The sequence below is a fragment of the Dasypus novemcinctus genome, chromosome 13 (assembly GCF_030445035.2).
Source record: "Dasypus novemcinctus isolate mDasNov1 chromosome 13, mDasNov1.1.hap2, whole genome shotgun sequence".
Classification (NCBI taxonomy): Eukaryota; Metazoa; Chordata; class Mammalia; order Cingulata; family Dasypodidae; genus Dasypus; species Dasypus novemcinctus.
The window spans coordinates 15,611,020-15,630,284 of NC_080685.1; the positions used below are offsets into that span (position 1 = coordinate 15,611,020).

General features: G+C 34.2%; 1 protein-coding gene across 6 annotated transcripts in view; it reads left to right on the top strand.

Moving 5' to 3' along the window:
- Positions 1–19,265, top strand: part of TARBP1 (tRNA guanosine 2 -O-methyltransferase TARBP1) — a 90,985-nt gene that overhangs the window by 14,648 nt on the left and 57,072 nt on the right. For all 6 annotated transcript variants that reach the window (XR_011645356.1, XR_009188511.2, XR_009188512.2 and 3 more), the window contains exons 6-11: positions 32–129; positions 2,999–3,134; positions 3,734–3,830; positions 5,446–5,535; positions 12,733–12,874; positions 18,721–18,820. Coding sequence is in view for 3 of the 6 variants with exons in the window: in XM_023583001.3 (XP_023438769.2) it covers positions 32–129; positions 2,999–3,134; positions 3,734–3,830; positions 5,446–5,535; positions 12,733–12,874; positions 18,721–18,820 (663 nt within the window). In the remaining 3 variants the exon portion in view is untranslated. The remainder of the gene's footprint in view (positions 1–31; positions 130–2,998; positions 3,135–3,733; positions 3,831–5,445; positions 5,536–12,732; positions 12,875–18,720; positions 18,821–19,265) is intronic.

Below are 19,265 nucleotides of genomic sequence, written 5' to 3' on the forward strand. Positions count from 1 at the left end.
AATATTTGTGTTTTCTTCTCTTTGTCTACAGATCCCCAGGCCAGCTGATAGGAAGTGGTTCTCCATTGGGACTGAAATTACAGAAGTTTTTAGTCACTTATATTTCTCTTCTTCCAGAAAAAATAAAGGGTGTGTGTCAATAAAGAGATTTTTTTTTTTAGTATATTAGCTTTAAAAATTTTGTTCTTACCAAATTGGTTGTAAGTCCTTCTTATGACTATTATAATCAATATTATAAAAAGTACTTTCTTTTTTCCAGGATATGCTAATTTTGTCAGCGTTCTTCAGGTGTCCACTGTAATTAAGTACATACTTTTGTCATTGTATGGAATATATTACTACTACCAGTGTTGGCATGAGCAATATGAAAGTAATTTTTGAAGGTGTGCTATAGTTAGCTCTCTTTTCTAATTGCTATTCAGTTTCAAAAACTAATAAATTAGGTTGAAGAGAAGGAACCTGGGGTTTAAGAAAAAGTTGAAAATAGAATGTCCATTCTGGCAAAGATCTGATGATCTTTGCTTGGTAAAGTCCTTTTATAGATACTGACTTTGAAAGACAAGAAAAAAAAATATACTTGCTTTATGTAAGAGTTTGTGTCCTATAAATATCCTGCTTGTTCAGAGTGGGGATTTATTTTTCTTTCTGATGAGATCTACTGAATTGGTAAGCAAAGCACAAAGTGGTGTCATTTTATTTGCTGAGCAGCAGGAGGACTTACTCTGATTTCACAGCCTTTTTCTCATGGCTGCCTTTATGACTTGTGAAGTGACCCTGGGTATAAAATACTTATTTTTTCTTCGTGTCTACTCTGCAAGCAGTGTGACAAGTTGACCAAATGGTAATGTTTATTCAAAAGTTAGAAAATTTAATAAAAGATGGCCTGTATGTCATGACTTCTAATTTTTTATGAAACTGATTGTATTGATTACTTTTTAAAGAAATTGGTTAATGGGAAGGTAGTTTAACTATTGAAGCCATTCCTTAGTTTGCTAGAACTCTGAAGTTTAAGCTTCTGAGCTCCAGCAGTATGGGGATTAATTTGTCAACCATGTCGTACTTCTCATGTCGTTGGGACTGCATGAGTGAAATAATAGTGGCCAGTGCTTCCTGAATTTTGAGTGCCTGGTGCTTGTAGCTCAGTGCCAGGCACATAGTAAACACTTAGTAAATGTGTAGAATGGATGAAGGAAATGGAAACTTGGCCTTTGCCATCTTCCTCATGTCATAAGTAATATGTTAGGTAAAGGATGCGATTTAGTGAACTTAGTGCAAAAAGAAAGAGGGTAATGAAAATGTTTACTAACAATTTTTACTTAGTAATTTTTTTTGGTCAGCAGTTTCCAGTGGGTATCATCTGTATATCTAGTTTTGTGCCTAGGTACTTTGGAAGATGTTAAAGCTTCTGAGGATTTCTTAAAAGTCTTTTTACAGTGATGATCTGAGAGAACAGATAGGCATTTTCACTAACTGCTTGACCTGAAGGCCCTTAGCACACCACACATAGGGAAGGCAGAATGAAGCACTGTCCTTTTGTATCTTGAAGTATAAAAATAAATTTATAATGATTAAATCCAGGCTATCAAGAAAACAACCTATGAGAATGATCTAATGTTAGTCTTTGTAGATACCAGAGACCATTACCATCAATCTTACCTATTTTTCCTTAACATCTCTGAAATGAGAGAATGATTTCTAACAGTCAAATCATTTTGCTTTTACCTTAACATTAAAAATAAACATACATATATATATCTGCGTGGTTATCAGAATCTTTACGATATAGAATACTATTAAATAGGAATGAAATTGAAGTAACATTGATTTGTTTTATAACAACTTTGAGATATAATTCATATACCATAAAACTCACATTTTTAAAGTGTTTAATTCAGTGGTTTTCGTATATTCACAAAATTGTACAACCATCACCACTAATTCGAAACATTTTCCTCCTCCCCTAAATATATCCCCTACCTATTAGTAGTCATTCCCATTTCCCCTGGTCCCTGGCAATCACTAAGGTAATTTCTGTCTCTATATGGTTGCCTATTCTGGACATTTCATATGAATTGAATCATACAATATGTGACCTGTGTGCCTGGCTTCTTTCACTTAACATCATGTTTTCAAAGACCATCCATGTTGTAATGTGTATCAGTATTGCATCCCTTTTTATGGCTGAATAATATTCCATTGTATTGTTATACCACAGTTTTAAAAAAATGATTTATTTTCCCCCCTTCCCCTCCTCCCACCTTGCTGTTTTTGCTGTCTGTGTTATCTTCTCTTCTCATTTTGTCTCCTCTAGGATTCACCAGGATTCGATCCTGGGTACCTCTGATGGGGATAGAGGTTCCCTATCAATTGCGCCACCTCCATTCCTGGTCTGTGCTGTGCTTCACCTGACTCTCCCCTTGTCTCTCTTTTGATGCATTGTCATCCCGCTGCGTGACTCACCTGCGCGGGGCACTGGCTCACCACGCAGGCACTCATGCGGGCACTGGCTTGCCACACAGGCATGCTTTCTCTTCTTTTTTACCAGGAGGCCCTAGGGATCAAACCCAGGTCCTCCCATATGGTAGGTGGACACTCCATGCCACATCCGCTTCCTGATGTACCATGTTTTGTCCATCCTTCCATTTGTTGATGGATATTTGGGTTGTTTCCACCTTTAGGCAATTGTGAATAATGCTGCTATGAACATTTATGTACAAGATTTTATATAGATACATATTTTCAGTTCTCTTAGGTATATTCCTAGAAGTAACTTTTTAAGAAGCTTCTAAACTGTTTTCCAAAGCTGCACCGTTTTACATTCCCACCAGCACACCCTTGCCAACACTTGTTATTGCCTGTCTTTTTGATTATAGTCATCCTTGTGGATGTGAAGTGGCATCTCACTGTGGTTTTGATTTGCATTTCTTTAGTGACTGATGATGTTGAGCATCTTTTCACATGCTCATTGGCAACAATATTTTTTAACTTTTTCTTTCAGGTAGTTTCCTGTTAAAATTTATTCAGAAGATGACAAGTAGACACTGGTGCGCTGTTCCCATTTTCTTTCTATCTAAGGCTTTGGCGAATGTCCCAAGATGTAAAGCCCTGGGTGTCGAAGGGCTTCTTGCTCTCAGGTGATTTACTCCGCATTTGTAGCAGATGGTTTTTTGCCAGACATTCCATCAGTAAATTTTGTCTTCCCTCAGCTTTAATCTACAGTTACAGTTTTTAGTTATTGTTGGCATTGAGATTTGTGAGCTTTTAATTTTATATAAGAAAAAATAAATTTAAAAATGCATTATTTATATAGAGTTGGCTTATTTGTTTTATGAATTTAAATATGTTTCACAACACACTGTTGGGTTTTGGCCACTTTAAATAAGGCAGAAAGTTTTTATTATGTTGACATATAGAAAAGTCAAGATAAAATTTCAAAGTGTAATACTGATCAGAAAGTATTTTAAAAATGTAAAATTCTTACTCTAAAAGAAAATATAAAGAAAACATTTGCATCTTCCTATATAATCTTTATATTTTTAAAAGAGATTTATTTCATAATAAAATTGAGCTCTATTAGAGGCCTTACTAGAAAATAATAGCTTTGAAATTGTACTGGCACTGGCTTTCTGTATTAGAAATTATAGATAAATTTATAAGTCAACTTGTCAATAGTTATAAAGTGACACAGTTGTCTTGGGAATATGGCAATGCATTTCTTGTTTGTTCATGTCAGGGATGTTCTGCAGTGTACAATGACCACACATCAGATTCTACTGAGAGGGGCAGCTCAGTGCTATCTTCTTCAAACAGCTATGAATTTGGTAGATGTGGTAAGTTTATCTTTTTTACCTACAGTATGTCAATTTATAAATCTTTCTTAGTAATGTTGCAGAAAAGAGTTAACCTAGCAGGTCTTTGACTGCTGTCATTAGAAAAGTCATCTTATGACATTGGACCTTGGCTGGGGTCTGGGAACTTGGATTTATTAATACATCCTAACCAATAAGAGTGGCTCACCATGCCTCAAGTGTTTATATACACAATTTTGTTTACACCAAACACCTGCTTTCCTTCTGGGAGTCTGGTATTTTGGCACATGCCAGGCAAGGGATGCTAATGAGACAGCCCCCTATACACCCCCATACAAACCCTGGGCAGAGTCTCTCTGAGCTTCCCTTGTGAACAGCATTTCCTAAGTGTCGTCGTGGCTTGCTGCTGGGGCAAGTAAGTATGTCTTGTGTGACTCCATGGGGAGAGGAATCCGGAAGCTTGCTTCTGGTTTCCTCCAGACTTTCCCCGTGTGTCTTTCCCCTTGGCTGATTTTGCAGAGGATACTTTTGCTACAGTAAATCTTGGCTATGAGTGCAACTATATGCTGAGTCTTGTGAGTCCTCCTAGGGAGTGACTGAACCTGGGGTGGTCTTGGGAATCCCTAACAAAGTGAGTCTAAAAATTGGCAAGTGAATATAAAAGTGGAAATTAAGGTCCTGTTGGAGGATTTTGAAACGTTTGAATCTCTCTTTAACTTACTCTGATTCTTAAGGGTTGCTGTATAATCAATAGGGAATGTAGCCCCTGCTTTTCCTTCTGCTTTTAGTTAGTTTCACTCTGAAGGCAACATTTTGGTGAACAAGAATTATGTTTGTTTTGTTTCCTTTTTCTCTCTTACCTACTCTGAAAGTATTCCCCTAAGAGCACTTCTCAAACATTTTCACCATGTTTCTTGGGTGAATAGTAGAGCAGATTTATATTGGAACTGACAGTAGAAAATTTCTTCTTTTTATCTGTAGATTCATACACATTTGCATTCTACTTCATGGTATGTTCATTATGATACTAAAAAATTTCCTAAGTAAAATTTATTTTCTGTAAATTGACATTCCAGGAAGTTACATTGTCTTTGTTCTGTGGTTTTTACAGAGCCCCTGCTTAGAGCAGAGGTCAGCAAACTTTTTCTGTAAAGGGCCAGATAGTAAATATTTTAGGCTTTGTGGAACATATGGTCTCTCACAGTTACCCAACTCTTCCTTTGTAGCTAAAAGTATCTACAGTCAGTTTGATATAGATGTGTGTCCAATAAAACTTTATTTACAAAAACAGGCCATAAGGGGTCTTGGCCTTGGGGTCATAGTTTGCCAACCCCTGGCCTAAGAAAGGGGATCTTAATTCAAGATGCCCACCATAAGGGAATGAAAAGACTTGGTTGTTCTCCTTCAGGAGTGGTTTTTTTTTGGCTTTGAAAGTAATATCTTTTTTATTTCAGTGATTTTTCTTATAGAATGTTATCTTTCATTTCAAATTTGCATAACATTTTCTTTTAAAGATAACTTTCTTTTGATTTAATAAATGATCCTTTAAATAATATACTTGGTTTCTTTCACAGTTACTTTATTTTATTCAATTAAAAATTTAAAAATAAGTAATTTTTAAAAACTTCTTTCCCAGGAGAAAGTGTCACTTTCTGATGTCTCAACTTTCCTCATGTCTTTGAGACAAGAAGAGTCCTTAGGGCGAGGAACTTCTTTGTGGACAGAGGTAAGGTTTGAAAATAATTTAATGACAGATTCTCTGAAAACTTTATGAAATATTGTTTTCAAATCGAATTCTTTGCTAGCCATTTATGTGACATGTACTTGCTATATTATTTATCAACAGGCTTTAAAATACTTTATATTTGCTATGATGAACTTCACTGGTAATTCTGCTAAGATTCTTGTGGAGACGTGAGAGAGAGGAAAATGTTTGGATTAGAGATAGATGTATTTAGAAGAAAAGTGCTAGTGGGCAGATTTTGCTTCTTGATGAGATGTTAGGAATAATGATGGCATTAGATTCAAAACAGTAATACAAACCTCGCCTTTCTCTTTTTTCTGTCAGTTAGTGGCACTTGGATCTATCTACTCTGTTGCCCAAACCTGAAATTTTGTTAATCCTTAATTCTCCTTGATTTGATGTATCTAAATCATTGCTTGATCGTCTTAAATTTGTCTTTCCTTTTCCCATTTCCAGTCATTGTTCTAGTTCACATCCTCACCGTGTAGTGCTTCTTCCGTTGTGATGACTTCTTGGATATGGCATCTTGTCTTGATGCCGCCACTCTACCCTCCTCGTTAGCGTTTCAGCATGGATTGTATTCCAGCTGTGCTGCCTTTCATAAAATCACCTGCCTTCTATGTTTGTTTTAAACCATGGGACTTAGTTTGTACTACTGATTTTAGCTCTTGCCCCTTATATACTTGGTTGAATTCTTATCTATAGCCTGTTTATTAGGTGTTTGAAGATAGGGATTATTATTATTTTAAATATTTTTCTCCAGTGTCTAAAAGATTATTGAGGCTAGGGATGTGAAGATTGTTTCTATAGAGGATAATTCTGATTATGTATGCAAAGAAGAGAAACAAATTAGCTTGGAGTGTGTTAAAATAATTCAGGCATCAAATAATGAGGGCTTAGAGTAGGTTAATGCAGAGGAAATGGAGAAGGGACAAATTGGGGCCACTAGAGCATAGAATTTCATTTTATTTTTGTGATCATAATGCATCTAATTGTGTGGAATTTGAAGTATATATAGAATCATTAAAGAAAATAAAAATGATCAGTAATATCCACGTCAAATAAATCCAAATGTTTTGGTCTAATTTTTAATTTTTTCCCTACAAATATAGGCATTCTTTCTTGCTTTCTCACCATTTATATATATATATGTGTGTGTGTGTGTGTATGCATATATATGTATATACATATAAGTATGTATATAAAAAGAAATGTACATATGATCTTTCTAAACAAAATAGAAAAAATATTATTTTGAATTTTAGTTTGTCTTATATTGGAGAATTTTAGCATATTGCTAAATAATCCTCCAGGATGTTTTATTTAAGGCTTAAAAATTCAGTTGATTAAATATTTTAGAGTTGAATTTTTGTTTCAGTTTTTGCTATTATAAATAACATTTAAATGAACATATCCCTAAATACATTTTTATTTACACCTGATTTTTTCTTTAGGATAAATTCATAGAATGAATTGCTAGATTTTAATATTTTTATGGTTCTTACTAAAGACTGACAGTTTTCAGAGTATAAAAGTTAACATCTTTTTAAAATCTACAGTGAGACAGTACCAACACTGTATCATCTAATTAAATTATTTGTTACTTTAGATGGTAGCTTGTTTTATTTTCATTTCATTTCTCTGATTACTAGCATGTTTGAACATTTTTTTCATGTTCATTGCCCTATGTATTTCTTTTGTGAATTGTCTGTTCCTGTCCTTTCCTCATTTTCTTTTGCCTATACTTGATTTGTAAGTGCTCTTTTTATATTCTCTCATTGTGAGTGAGAGAGTGCATCTTTTCATTTGGATGTTAATTTTGTTTATAGGTGATTTTTTATTTTGTTTATTTTACTCTTAGGGGAAAACTAAAAATTTTAAAGATAGAAGAGTATAGTGAAATCTTATGTACCTGTCACTCAACATGGCCATCTACTCATGGCCAATCTTATTTCATCAGTGCCTGCCACTTTCCCTACCTCCCACCATTTATTTTATCATTTCTTCTGTATTTCAGTGTGTACTGCTAAAAGATAAAGACTTCAAAGGGCCTGAAACAAAAAAGAAAAACTTAGGTCTTTATCACACCTAAAAAATTAACAATAAATATATTGATTTCATATATCCAGTGTTTAAATTTCTCCACATGTCTATTAAATATGTTTTTGCAATTTCTTTAATTATCCAATTTTGTTTGTTCAGGTATTCATGTAAAATTTATCCATTGTGATTGGTGATGTGTAGTTTTTATATTGTAGTCTTTAATCCATCTGGAATATATTTTGATTTGTGGTATGAGCTGTGAGGGTTAAATGAAAAAATGCACATAAAAATATTTAGGACTTAGCTTGGCCCTTACTAAGTGTAAATATTTACTACTTCTGTTGTCTTTTCCTCTTGGTTTTGACAGGCCAGACACTTGCCTATTTTATTATTTGTTTTCCAGGAGCCAGCCCTTAGTTTATTTGTTCTATTTAAATTTTTTAGCTCTCTCATTCTTTGTCTGCTTTTACCTTTATTCTTCTTTTACTTTCTTTTTAGCTTATGTTGCTTATCTTCTAATGCCTTGAATTAATTAATTGGAAACTATTTATTGCACACTTTCTATGTGCCAGGCTCTATACCTAAGTGTAAGGAATATAATGGTCAGCAAAATAAACATGGTTGTTCAGGAAGCTTATTGTCCAGTGGCTTATAGTATGGAATTAAAACCCATATTTTAATTCTTTGTTTAATAATGGAAGCACTTACATATATTTTAGATAGCCCTCTTAGTATAGATTTGGCTTATACTGTAACTTTTGTTATATAGTATTCTCATTATTATTGTTTAAGTAATCTCTAATATATTGTGTAATATAGGTATTATAAGGGATATGAAATTGATACTCAGTTATTTTGAAACTACAGAAATGGCAGTTTCATATAGCTCAACCTAAATAGTTTTCATTTCTTCTTGGCCTCATAGATTATTTAGGAGAATTGTTTCTTAATTTGAGAGTAGATTTTATTTGTTCATTTAAACTTTCATTTGTTACAACTTTATTATATTGTGGTGAGATAATTTTATTTAGGTTTTCTACGTATCTTTATAGATGATCAGATTTTGAAAATATTCCGTAAATTGCTTAAAAAGAAATTGGATTCTCTCTGTGGGGTATAAAGTTTGATATAATTCTATTGAATCAGTCTTATTCAATATGTTATTTACTCCTTATATAACTTCATGTTTTCCCTAGTTGATGCTCTAAAAGGTATGTGAATATCTTTATCCACTATCTTTTCTGTCAGTTTCTCTTTCTATTCTGAAATGTTATGTTTTCAAATAATATTATTCAACATATAAAGGTTTTCTTCGTTGTGGACTATACTTCCTATAGCGTCAGATAACCCCCATATATATTTAATTCTGTTTGTTTAGAATTACTTTGTCTTTTATTAGTATTTGCTAGTTGTATCTTTGCTCATTATTTTTAATTTGAATCATTTTGTGTCATTGATATAGGTATGGTCTTATGTAGGAATAGAATTGAGTTGAATTTTATTTTATGATTCAATGTCTTTGTCATAGATTGGAGAGTTTGATATTTATAGTGATTGTTTTAGCTGAGTCTGCTCTTATGTCTGTTACCTTATTTTATTTATGTGACTTGTAGTTAATTGGCACTTAGTAAATATTTGCTGAATTGTACTTTGCTGCCATGATATTACCTTTCCACCCCCTGTTTTGCTTTACAAATGCTATTTTCTTTACCTTGTTAAAAATAGTGTTTTGGAAGGCTGATTTTTGTAAATATTTAATTTTATTGGTTACCTTTAAATTTCTTAATCTTTTTAACTGCAGATAATAAAAATTGTGTAAAGTAACATTTTCTGAGACAAAAAATTTAATGTCAGTATTCTTCTTTGCATGTGTGTGGGTTCTTCTTCACACTTTCCTGCACTAAAATAGTCTGGGTTTTAAAATCCTGTGCACTTCAATTTTTTAAAAAATTATGAAGTAATTTCATGTTTACAGGAAAGTTGCAAAAATAATAACAGCAACAACAAAAAACAGTACTGGGAACTCCAGTATACCCCTACCTAGATACCCAGACTTATCAACTTCCATTATTTTGCCATGTTTGTTTCCTCCTTCCCTCCTTCCCTCTTTTCTTTTCTTTCATTTTTTAAACATTTAAGAGTAGGTTGCATACATCATGCTCCTTTAACACATATTACTTGCATGTGTATTTCCTAAAAACAAGGATTTCACTTATGTAAGCTAAAAGTATAGTTATCAACTTCAAGACATTTAACATTGATGTAAAGCATGCAGCCTATATTCCCATTTTTCAGTTGTCCTAATAAGGTCCTTTTGGACATTTTCTTCTCATTATTAGATCCAATCTAGGATCACATATTACATTTAATTGTCATTGTTTCTTTAGTATTTAGTCACTCTCTTTTTTTTAAAAAAAATTAACAGATACCCAAGCTAAAAATTATCCATCTCAGCACTCCCAAGTGTACCATTCAGTGGCTAATCACAGTCACTATGTTGTGCTGCCCTCAGTATCCTCGTAGAGCTTTTCCGTCATCCCAAACAGAAACCCCGCACTCCCAGTTCCCCTTCCTCTCTGCTCCTGTTAATCTGTACTCTGTGTTCTGTCTCTGCGAATGTGCATATAAGTGAACTTGTGCAATATCTGTCCTTTTGTCTTACTTCACTCAACACGTTCTCTTCAAGGTTCATCCATATTGTTGCATGTATCAGAACTTTATTCCTTCCTACAGCTTAATAATATTCCATCATATGTGTATACCACATTTAGTTTATCCATTCATCTGCTGATGGACAGTTGGGTTGCCTCCACCTTTTGGCTATTGTGAACATTGCTGCCATGAACATTGGCGTACAAATATCTGTTGGAATCCCTGCTCTCATTTCTTTTGGTTTTTTTTTTTTTTTTTAAGATTTATTTTATTTCTCTCCCCTTCCCCCCTGTTGTCTGCTCCCTGTGTCCATTCACTGTGTGTTGTTCTGCGTCCGCTTGTACTATCAGGCGGCACTGGGAATCTGCATCTCTTTTTTGTTGCATCATCTTGCTGCATCAGCTCTCCATGTGTGTGGTGCCACACCTGGGTGGACTGCGCTTTTTTCACGTGGGGCGGCTCTCCTTCAGGGCACATACCTTGCACATGGGGTACCCCTACTCAGGAGCGCCCTTGCATGGTATGGCACTCCTTGTGCATGGCAGCACTGTGTATGGGCCAGCTTGCCACACGGGTCAGGAGGCCATGGGGATCGAACCCTGGACCCTCCATATGGTAGGCGGACACTCTATCAGTTGAGTCATGTCTGCTTCCTCTTTTGGGTATTTGCAGGTAGGTCATTTGGTAGTTCTCTGTTTAACTTTTTGAGGAAATGCCAAACTATTTTCTGCAGCTCTACCATTTTACAATCTTGTCAGCAGTGTATGAGGATTCATATTTCTTTCTCCACATCTTTGTCAACACTTCTTTTTTTTTAATACACATTCTTTTGGGTGTGCAGTGGTATCTTTTTTTGGTTTTGATTTGAGTTTCTATAATGTCTAATGATATGGAGCATCTTTTCCTTTATTTTTTGGCCATTTATAGATCTTCTTTAGAGAAATATCTATTCAAGTCTTTTGCCCATTTTTAAATTGGGTTTGTCTTTTATTATGTTGAGGAAGGTCTCCTTTTTACCCCTTGTTTTCTAAGATTTTTAATTTAGAAAGGGTGCTGGATTTTGCAGATGCCTTTTCTGCGTCAGTTTTTTCCCTTCATTCTATCCAAATAGATTTTATTTTATTTTATTTTTTTAAAGATTTTTAAATTTATTTCGGCCCCCCCCTCCCCCAGATACTTTTAATGGGGAATTTCAATAGTCTGTCTGCTAGAGACTGGTAGGTAAATGTAATTTTAAGCCATACGTCCTCACATGAAAACCCCTTGGAGAGAAAATATTCTAAATTTGGTGACAGATTTGATAGAGGGAAAAAAAGAATAAAATATTAATATGAATTTTCTTGTCAAATATAATTATGGTCTAACAGGAGTCTGCCTGTGGAAATACAGATCCAAGATTGGAAAGCCTCACATATTTTATGGCAGTGATTCAAAAACTTATGCTAGGCAAGTTGAGAGGAATGTAAAGAAAAAAATATGTAATGTTGAAAGAGAAATACTGACTGACTGCAGTGTTAGCTAACTGGCTGACCCACTGTTAGATTGTATTTTAAGATTATTTGATTGATAAAGACCTACACAGAACAATTTCCTATTTTGTTATTGAACTCTTCATTCATTTATACCTATGAGGGATTTTACTGTCTTGATTGATTCATTTATATTCAGGTATTCATTACTTTTACTTTTGGTCAAGAGAATTACTATCATTTTGCCTCCTTATATGTAATTTTGGATGACCTTAATGGATGCAAAATATATATATTTCAAAATTCTTTCTTTTTAGAAAGATTCATTTAATATTTCCTTCATATGTAAACTCATTTGTTCAACTTGCCCATTTAGAGCTATATTGTGAGAAAGAAATTGAGACTTTATTAATATTTCAGAACAAAAAATTCATAATTACATACAATTAAGAGATTGTGAAATTCTGTGACTTTTTTGCAAATCTTCTAAAAGATATAATGGAGAAGGATTCAACTAGTGTTTCTCTTTAAAGTAGTATATTTTAATATGCACATATGATAGGAAATAAATGATGAACTTTAATTATTTTTCAAATTCTCCATTCTCTCAAAAACGGTAGTTCTTGTTTTAATATACAAAGCTGGGGAATGAATTTTAATTACTGGTTTTAATTTGTTTTACATAATGTATTTTTCATAGATATGCTCTTTAGAATACCTTATCAAAATGTGCATTTTATATTAGATACTTTAAAAAATGTTGCCTGTTACTTTACTCTGTAAATTCTTTGATGGAGATTAGAAAACACACACACGTCTGTGCACATAGATGCACCATATATATGCATTTTTCTTTGGTTTGTACTATCTCTTTGGAACTCAGTCATGACGATAAATGGTTTATTTGTTACATTCAATGACTTAAGTTTATTGTGATAGAAAGAAAATTGGCTTAGAGAAATTGGAAGCACTTTGTTCAGTTTTAGGTTTTTAAAATAAATATTTTCTTTTCTAGCTCTGTGACTGGTTGCATGTTAATGAAGGCTGTTTTAGGCATTCCCCAAATTGTAGTTCCATTGGACTTCGTGAGACATCTTCCTTAAATGCTTATGTAAAGAACCTAGTTCAAGAGTATGTCAAGTCACCTGCTTGGGAAAGTAAGTCTGAAATAATTTTTTTAGATTGATATTACCAAGATATATGAAGGAACTTTTAACTAATGTTTCAGATGAAGATTTAGTCTTAACCAAATGTGTGCTTCTTTACTGATGGTAAACTTGTCTTTCAGCCACATAATGTGAATGACAGAATGTAAAAATACACTTTTTCCCTAACTTGTACCTGATTAGTTCCAGAATTTGTTATTTTAAACTATATTACATATTTTAAGAATCTGATAAGTTGTCTCTAGTTGACAAATGTGGACATATGTGTAAGTAAATCTGTTTATCTCCTACCCCCCCCCACCCCCAAATCATTACATTTGGAAAGATGTATGAATTGATGATGACAAAGAATTTTGGAGAAAAATTATGTTTAAAATAATGGTTTTGTCAGTTTTTTCTTTTTACCGGATACTTTGCAAAGATCAGTGTATGTACTTCTTTGGAGAAATGTTTAAGACAGGATGGGGAAAGAACTATTAGCAGATTCATTAATTAGGATTCTTTTTACATGTTTAGTGCTGCTTCTTCATTAAAGGCATTAGTGATAACTTGGGTAAATTGCATCTTTGAATTTATTAGTGGGTTTTATATTACTCAGCTTGTCTCAGACCAAGTCATTTTCAATTACTGACTTCTCTCTAATCTGATCATGAAATATGTCTTAAGTGGTGAGATGATTATCTTTCCAGGATACATGAGTTTATGTGTTCTTACTTCTTGGAAAGTTTCTCTTTGTGTTTTATTCTCTCCATCATCTAGTAAATTCTCTTTGCTGTTATATGTAAGGCTCTTTTATTAGGCCTATAAAAGTAAATACATTTTAGTTCTTACTAAAATAAATACAGATTAAATTTCCTAAATAGCTATATAATTTATAATTCAGGGTATGTAACAGTCTCAGATACGGTTAAATATTCAAAATAGGATGAAAAAATCTTATAGAGTTTGTTCCTTAAAATTTCTAGGACTTAAAAATATTTAATATAATATGCTATTTTGAGAAACACTTTTAAGATTTTAAAAAACCTGATTCCAGGTGCAAAAGAAACATTTGTATATGTGGGTTTAATATTTTTGTTTGTGTTGTAATGCCCTTGGTTAAGTGGCTTTAAAAACTAGTTATCATTATAGGGCGATTTTCATTTTGTTAATAAATTCCAAAGAGAACATTATTCATTTTGAGGTTTGAGCATAAAATACATATAATACTTCAAATTTGTTTTCATATAAAAACTCATTAGCTCAAAACGCTTTCATTATTAGTTCCTACATCTAAAGTGGCTTTTTCTTTGTTTTTTGATGTGAGCAGTACAGAAAGACCTTATATTGTCTGTTCAGCAAACATATATTAAGGGTTTCCTAAGTACCAGTCATTTGAGTTACAGAGATAAACTATACTTCCTCTGTTCTCAGAGAGATCATAGACCTAGGAGAGGAGTGGATAAGCAGGCAATCATAGTGCATTGACAGACTGGCTATGGAGAACCTATGGAAGCAGCACTTAACCCAGAACAGGCAGACCTGGGTGGGAATGCTCACCAGGTAGGGTGATACCTGATGTGTGAATAGAAATTAAAGTGAGAAGTGGGAGAGGGGATCTCACCAGGCTTGGATGAACTTGCATCCAGGGAGCTGAAAGTGGGTCGTCCTCTATCTATCTGCTGACTTGCCTATCTATCCATCTGTTCATCCATCCATCCATCCATCCATCCATGACATAGAGCCCAGATAGGAATGGTAAGAGATAAAACTGGATATCCAATAGAAGCCATATGATATATACAAACAAAACAAAGCAACAACAACAAAACCCACAAAGAACCAACGTCATCAACAAAAGTATGAAGTGCTTTCATAGCACGTTTTCTGAATTAGAGGAGTCCTTTGCCTTTAGGCATAGTCATGAAATATGGTTTGGAAACAGTAATAAAGACTTGTCAGAGCTTGGAAGTGCTGAAGAGAGTGAAATATCTTTAAAGATAGTTATATTTAAATCAAACAGCCCATCAGAAAGGATATTTTGTGTAAAGGATATTTTAGTTAAATGTTGTGTCTATTTAAAATGTGCCTACTTAACATGTGAAGAAATCCAAAGATATGGAATAATCTCAGAGTACTGTATAGGAGCTGAATATCAATTTTTAAAAATAGTTTTATGATGTATAACTGATAAACAATTAACTGTACATATTTAAATTATACAGTGTGATGAGTTTTGATGTGTATATGTACTCATAAAACCATCAGCCCAAACAAGGTAGTGAAAATGTCCCTTTGTAATCTCTGCCTTCATCTTCTGCCTGTACTGATTCGCTTTCTGGTACTATAGATTTTTGCATTTTCTAGAATTAATTTTTCAAATCCCATTGTAGCAAACTTTGACAGATGGTTCAGGGTTAAAATGTATTAAGAGGTTAATGGTAATCAGTGACTCTCTTCTTCTTTAAAAGCAATGTTGCCTCTATTTTTCCATCACCAGCAGGAGAAAAGGGAAAGTAAATAGGGAATTCTATGTAATGATTCATAAAATGTGTTCCCAGACCAGCAATATCAACTCCTGGAAATTTTTAGAACTGCAAATGTTCAAGTTCTATCCCAGACCTATTTAATCAGAAACTCTGGGTGTAGAGCTCAGCAGTCTGTGCTTTAACACACCCTCTAAGTGATTCTAATGCAAACGGAAAGCTGAAAATTAATCAATTTATATCAATATGATGGTTACCTTGCTTCCCCTACAATCTCTTTTTCACAGTTTACCTAGAGAAATCTTTTCAAGATACAAATATTGATTTTGTAAATTTCCCCTGAAAACTGAAGTTTTTGGCCCACTGCTCTATAGCATGGTGTTACTTAGTATGATGATAAAGTACTCGAGAAGCAACCTATAACAAAAATCTCTGCAAAATCTTCACTGGTGAAGGGGTAAGGTAGTCCATCATCATTGACCTGGTACTGTGGATTGCCTGAAAATAAAAAATCATTTGAAATCCACTGAATTTCTGATTTATAAACGTCCCTTACAGTGTCCAAGGTAAAAAAGTATTGAGGACTTCAAAAAAAATCTGTGGTTCTGGAAGTCCGCTATTGGTACTTCGCTGGAGGCAAGCGAGAACTACCTGTTTAGCCTCTTTAAAGGCCCCAAAATATGTGCCATCCATGCCAAAATATCCAAAAAGACTTCAGCTAGCAGGCTATATAAATGGAGAAGATACTTAAGTGCCACTGTGAGTAGAAACATTTCATTCTCAAGTGCAGTTAATACTACTTTCTCTTATTGGTAGTCTGAAACATTAGATTCCCCACAATTCCTGTGGGGTCAAAAGGTACCTGATGATGTTAATGCTAATGAACATATAGGGCACTGAATAGTGTATTAGCATTTCATTTCATTTTAGTCTTCTTTTATGAATAAATTTTAAATATATATAGGGGCTATAAAGCATTAAGGTGAGTGAAAAATATTTCAGAAAACAAATTTCAGCAATTCACCTTTATACCACTTATAAATTTAACCTGATACATTTTTCTGGGTACTGCCAACATTTAGATTTTTTAAAAAATAAAAGCAGATTTCTTATTGATGACAACCAGATCACATTTATAGTAATCTTTGAAATCATATTTAATGAAGTTTATCTTTTTGTTGTTTTCTGAGCTGTCCTGTGTGCAAGTATATGTTTTTAAAGTTGTCTATTTTTTGTGCTATTCCTATAAATTTTCCTTAAAAATATATTGTTTCCTCCACAGCAAAATACTCTGAATGAAAAAGAAACCTAGCTATGACTTATTTTAATTGAACTGACTTTCAGAAATAGAAAAATATTTATTTTCTTACTTAACCAAGTTCTGCCTTCAAAACCAGTTCTAGGAACTTTGTCTATATGATTTAACTTTTGTAATAAACCCAAGGAAAGTTTTGTAGGTATTATTAGTTTAATTTCATGGAGGATAAAATTAAAATCTCTGAGAGATTAATTGACTTGCCCAAGATCTCACAGCTAAAAAGTAGGACTGGGATTCACACACAAATTCTGAGAGCCAAAGCCTTATGCTATGTATCTATTACATTCCCCTTCTGGTTATAGTTGAGAAACTCATCTCTTAACTGAAGGACTTACATCAAAAGCATAGGGTAGGGAAGCGAATGTGGCTCAGGTGACTGAGCTCCTGCCTACCATATGGGAGGTCCATAGTTTGGTTCCCAGTGCCTCCTAAAGAAGACAGCAAGCTGGTGTCATAGGCAGATACAGCGAGCTGACGCAAGGTGACACAACAAGAGACACAGGAGGAAGAATGTAATGAGAGACACAACAAATCAGGGAATGGAGGTGGCTCAAGTGATTAGGTACCTTCCTCCCACATAGAGGTCCCAGGTTCAGTTCCTGGTGCTTCCTAAAGAAACAAGGAAGACAATAGAAACAGCAAGTGCAAACAATGAGAGGGTGGGGAGAAATAAATTAATACAATAAATTAAAAAAAATAAAGTGTAGGGAATTACCATATACCCAACCCTTCTCCTCTCACATTTTCCCCTATTAATAACATCTTTTATTAGTGTGGCACATTTGTTACAATTGATGGACAAATATCGAGGCACTGCTCCTAACTACAGTCTATAGTTTACTTTATGGTTTACACTTTGTACCATACAGTTTTATAGGTTTTGACAAAATGTATAATGGCATGTTTCCTTCATTGCAATATCATGCAGAACAATTCCAGTATCCCCAAAATGCCCCATGTTACACCTATTCTTGCCTCCCCTTCCCCTCAGTATCACTGGTGACCACTATCTTTATATCAATGTTAAGACTCTTCCATTACTATAGTAGTAAGTCTACTTTAGTCCATTGCTGCATTCCCCCCTTATGATTGTTCATTCCTCAGTCTGAGGATTTGGGGGCGGTGATGCCCACCTTGCTTCATATTGAGAGGGGCTTAGATCACATGGGGCAGATGGATGGAACTGCCTTGCCCGCAGTTGTAGATACTCTGTTTTGGGGGATGGGCATTGGCCAACATCATCCTTTTGTTACTTGTCCTGGGCGAATTTGATGAACTGGAGAATAGGTGTTGGCTGCACCTCTGCTGAGATTCAGGCTTCATCTGGCATAAGAACAGCCAGAAGAGTTGAGTCTCTGGGACATGTATTTAACCAATATAGTGCTAATTATAGGTTCATATAAAAGGGGGCAAAAGAACCCTGTATATGGAAATTATAAGTGAGGCTAACTTTGGGGAAATAGGTTAAAATATTAGAATTGCCTCTTAATGGCCACCTTGCTTCCATTATAGTCTCTTTTCCACATTACACCTAGAGAAATCTTTCCAAGATACTAATACTGATTTTTATAAAGTCCCTGTCCCTTCTTTGTACTCATTCACTTAAACCTTCAGTGGCTTCTGACTGCCTCTAGGATAAAGACAGGCCTTTAACCGGCAAAGGTCTTTTTGCTCTTTCCGCTTCTGGTTCTGTAGCCTTGACCTTTGCTTCACCCCCTCCCTTGTGGACCCACCACATTGCCCTTAACATTCTAACTTTACAGTTTGTATATTCCTTGATTAATGCTTTTCTCCTCTACTCTACAGTAAGTCCTGTGAGAGTAGGAACCACCGTGTCTCCAGCACCCAGCCCAGCACACGGCTTATAGACGGCATGCACAAATTTTTGTTTATTCATATTCGCATATGTACAATGAGCCATGCTGTATGGCGTCTTACTGTATTTCTTTAATAATTTAATATTGATGAAGGATAATCACTAAGCTGTTTTGTTTTTGAAACATCATTGAAGGATTTTGCTAAAGCTTTGCAAACCTTAACTATTATTATTTAAGCTGGAGAAAACTGCTTTATGCCTGACTGGTTTGAAGCCAAGCTTGTTGCTGTGATGGTTGTGCTGGCTGTAGATGTAGAAGAAATGAAGACTCAAAACAGGTAAATTTTCCTTAACTTGAAAAGGAAGTTTTTTTAAAAAAAATTTTAAGGTTAATTAGATTTATGGTGTATATTTGGATTTTTAAATGATTGGTATAGAGCGATAACAGGATTAATGGAAGAAACTAGAACATTGGCAATAAATATTTTAAAGAAATTTTAAAAATTATTTGTCCTTTCAGATTGGTAAATTGTTAAATTAGAGAAGGTAAAAAAAAAACAATATATAGTAATCACTGGTTTATATATGAGTCTTAGAACAATGGGTTGAAAGATCCTACTGAATTTGACGTCTTTGTAAAATGTGTAATTAAAAATATGGTCATGTCGGAGCAGGTGGCTGAGCTTCTGCTTTGCATGTACTAGGTCCTGGGTTCAATTCCTGGTACTGCCAAAAAACTACAGTAATGTAGATAAAACAGTCTCATTTGTATTTTGAGGATGT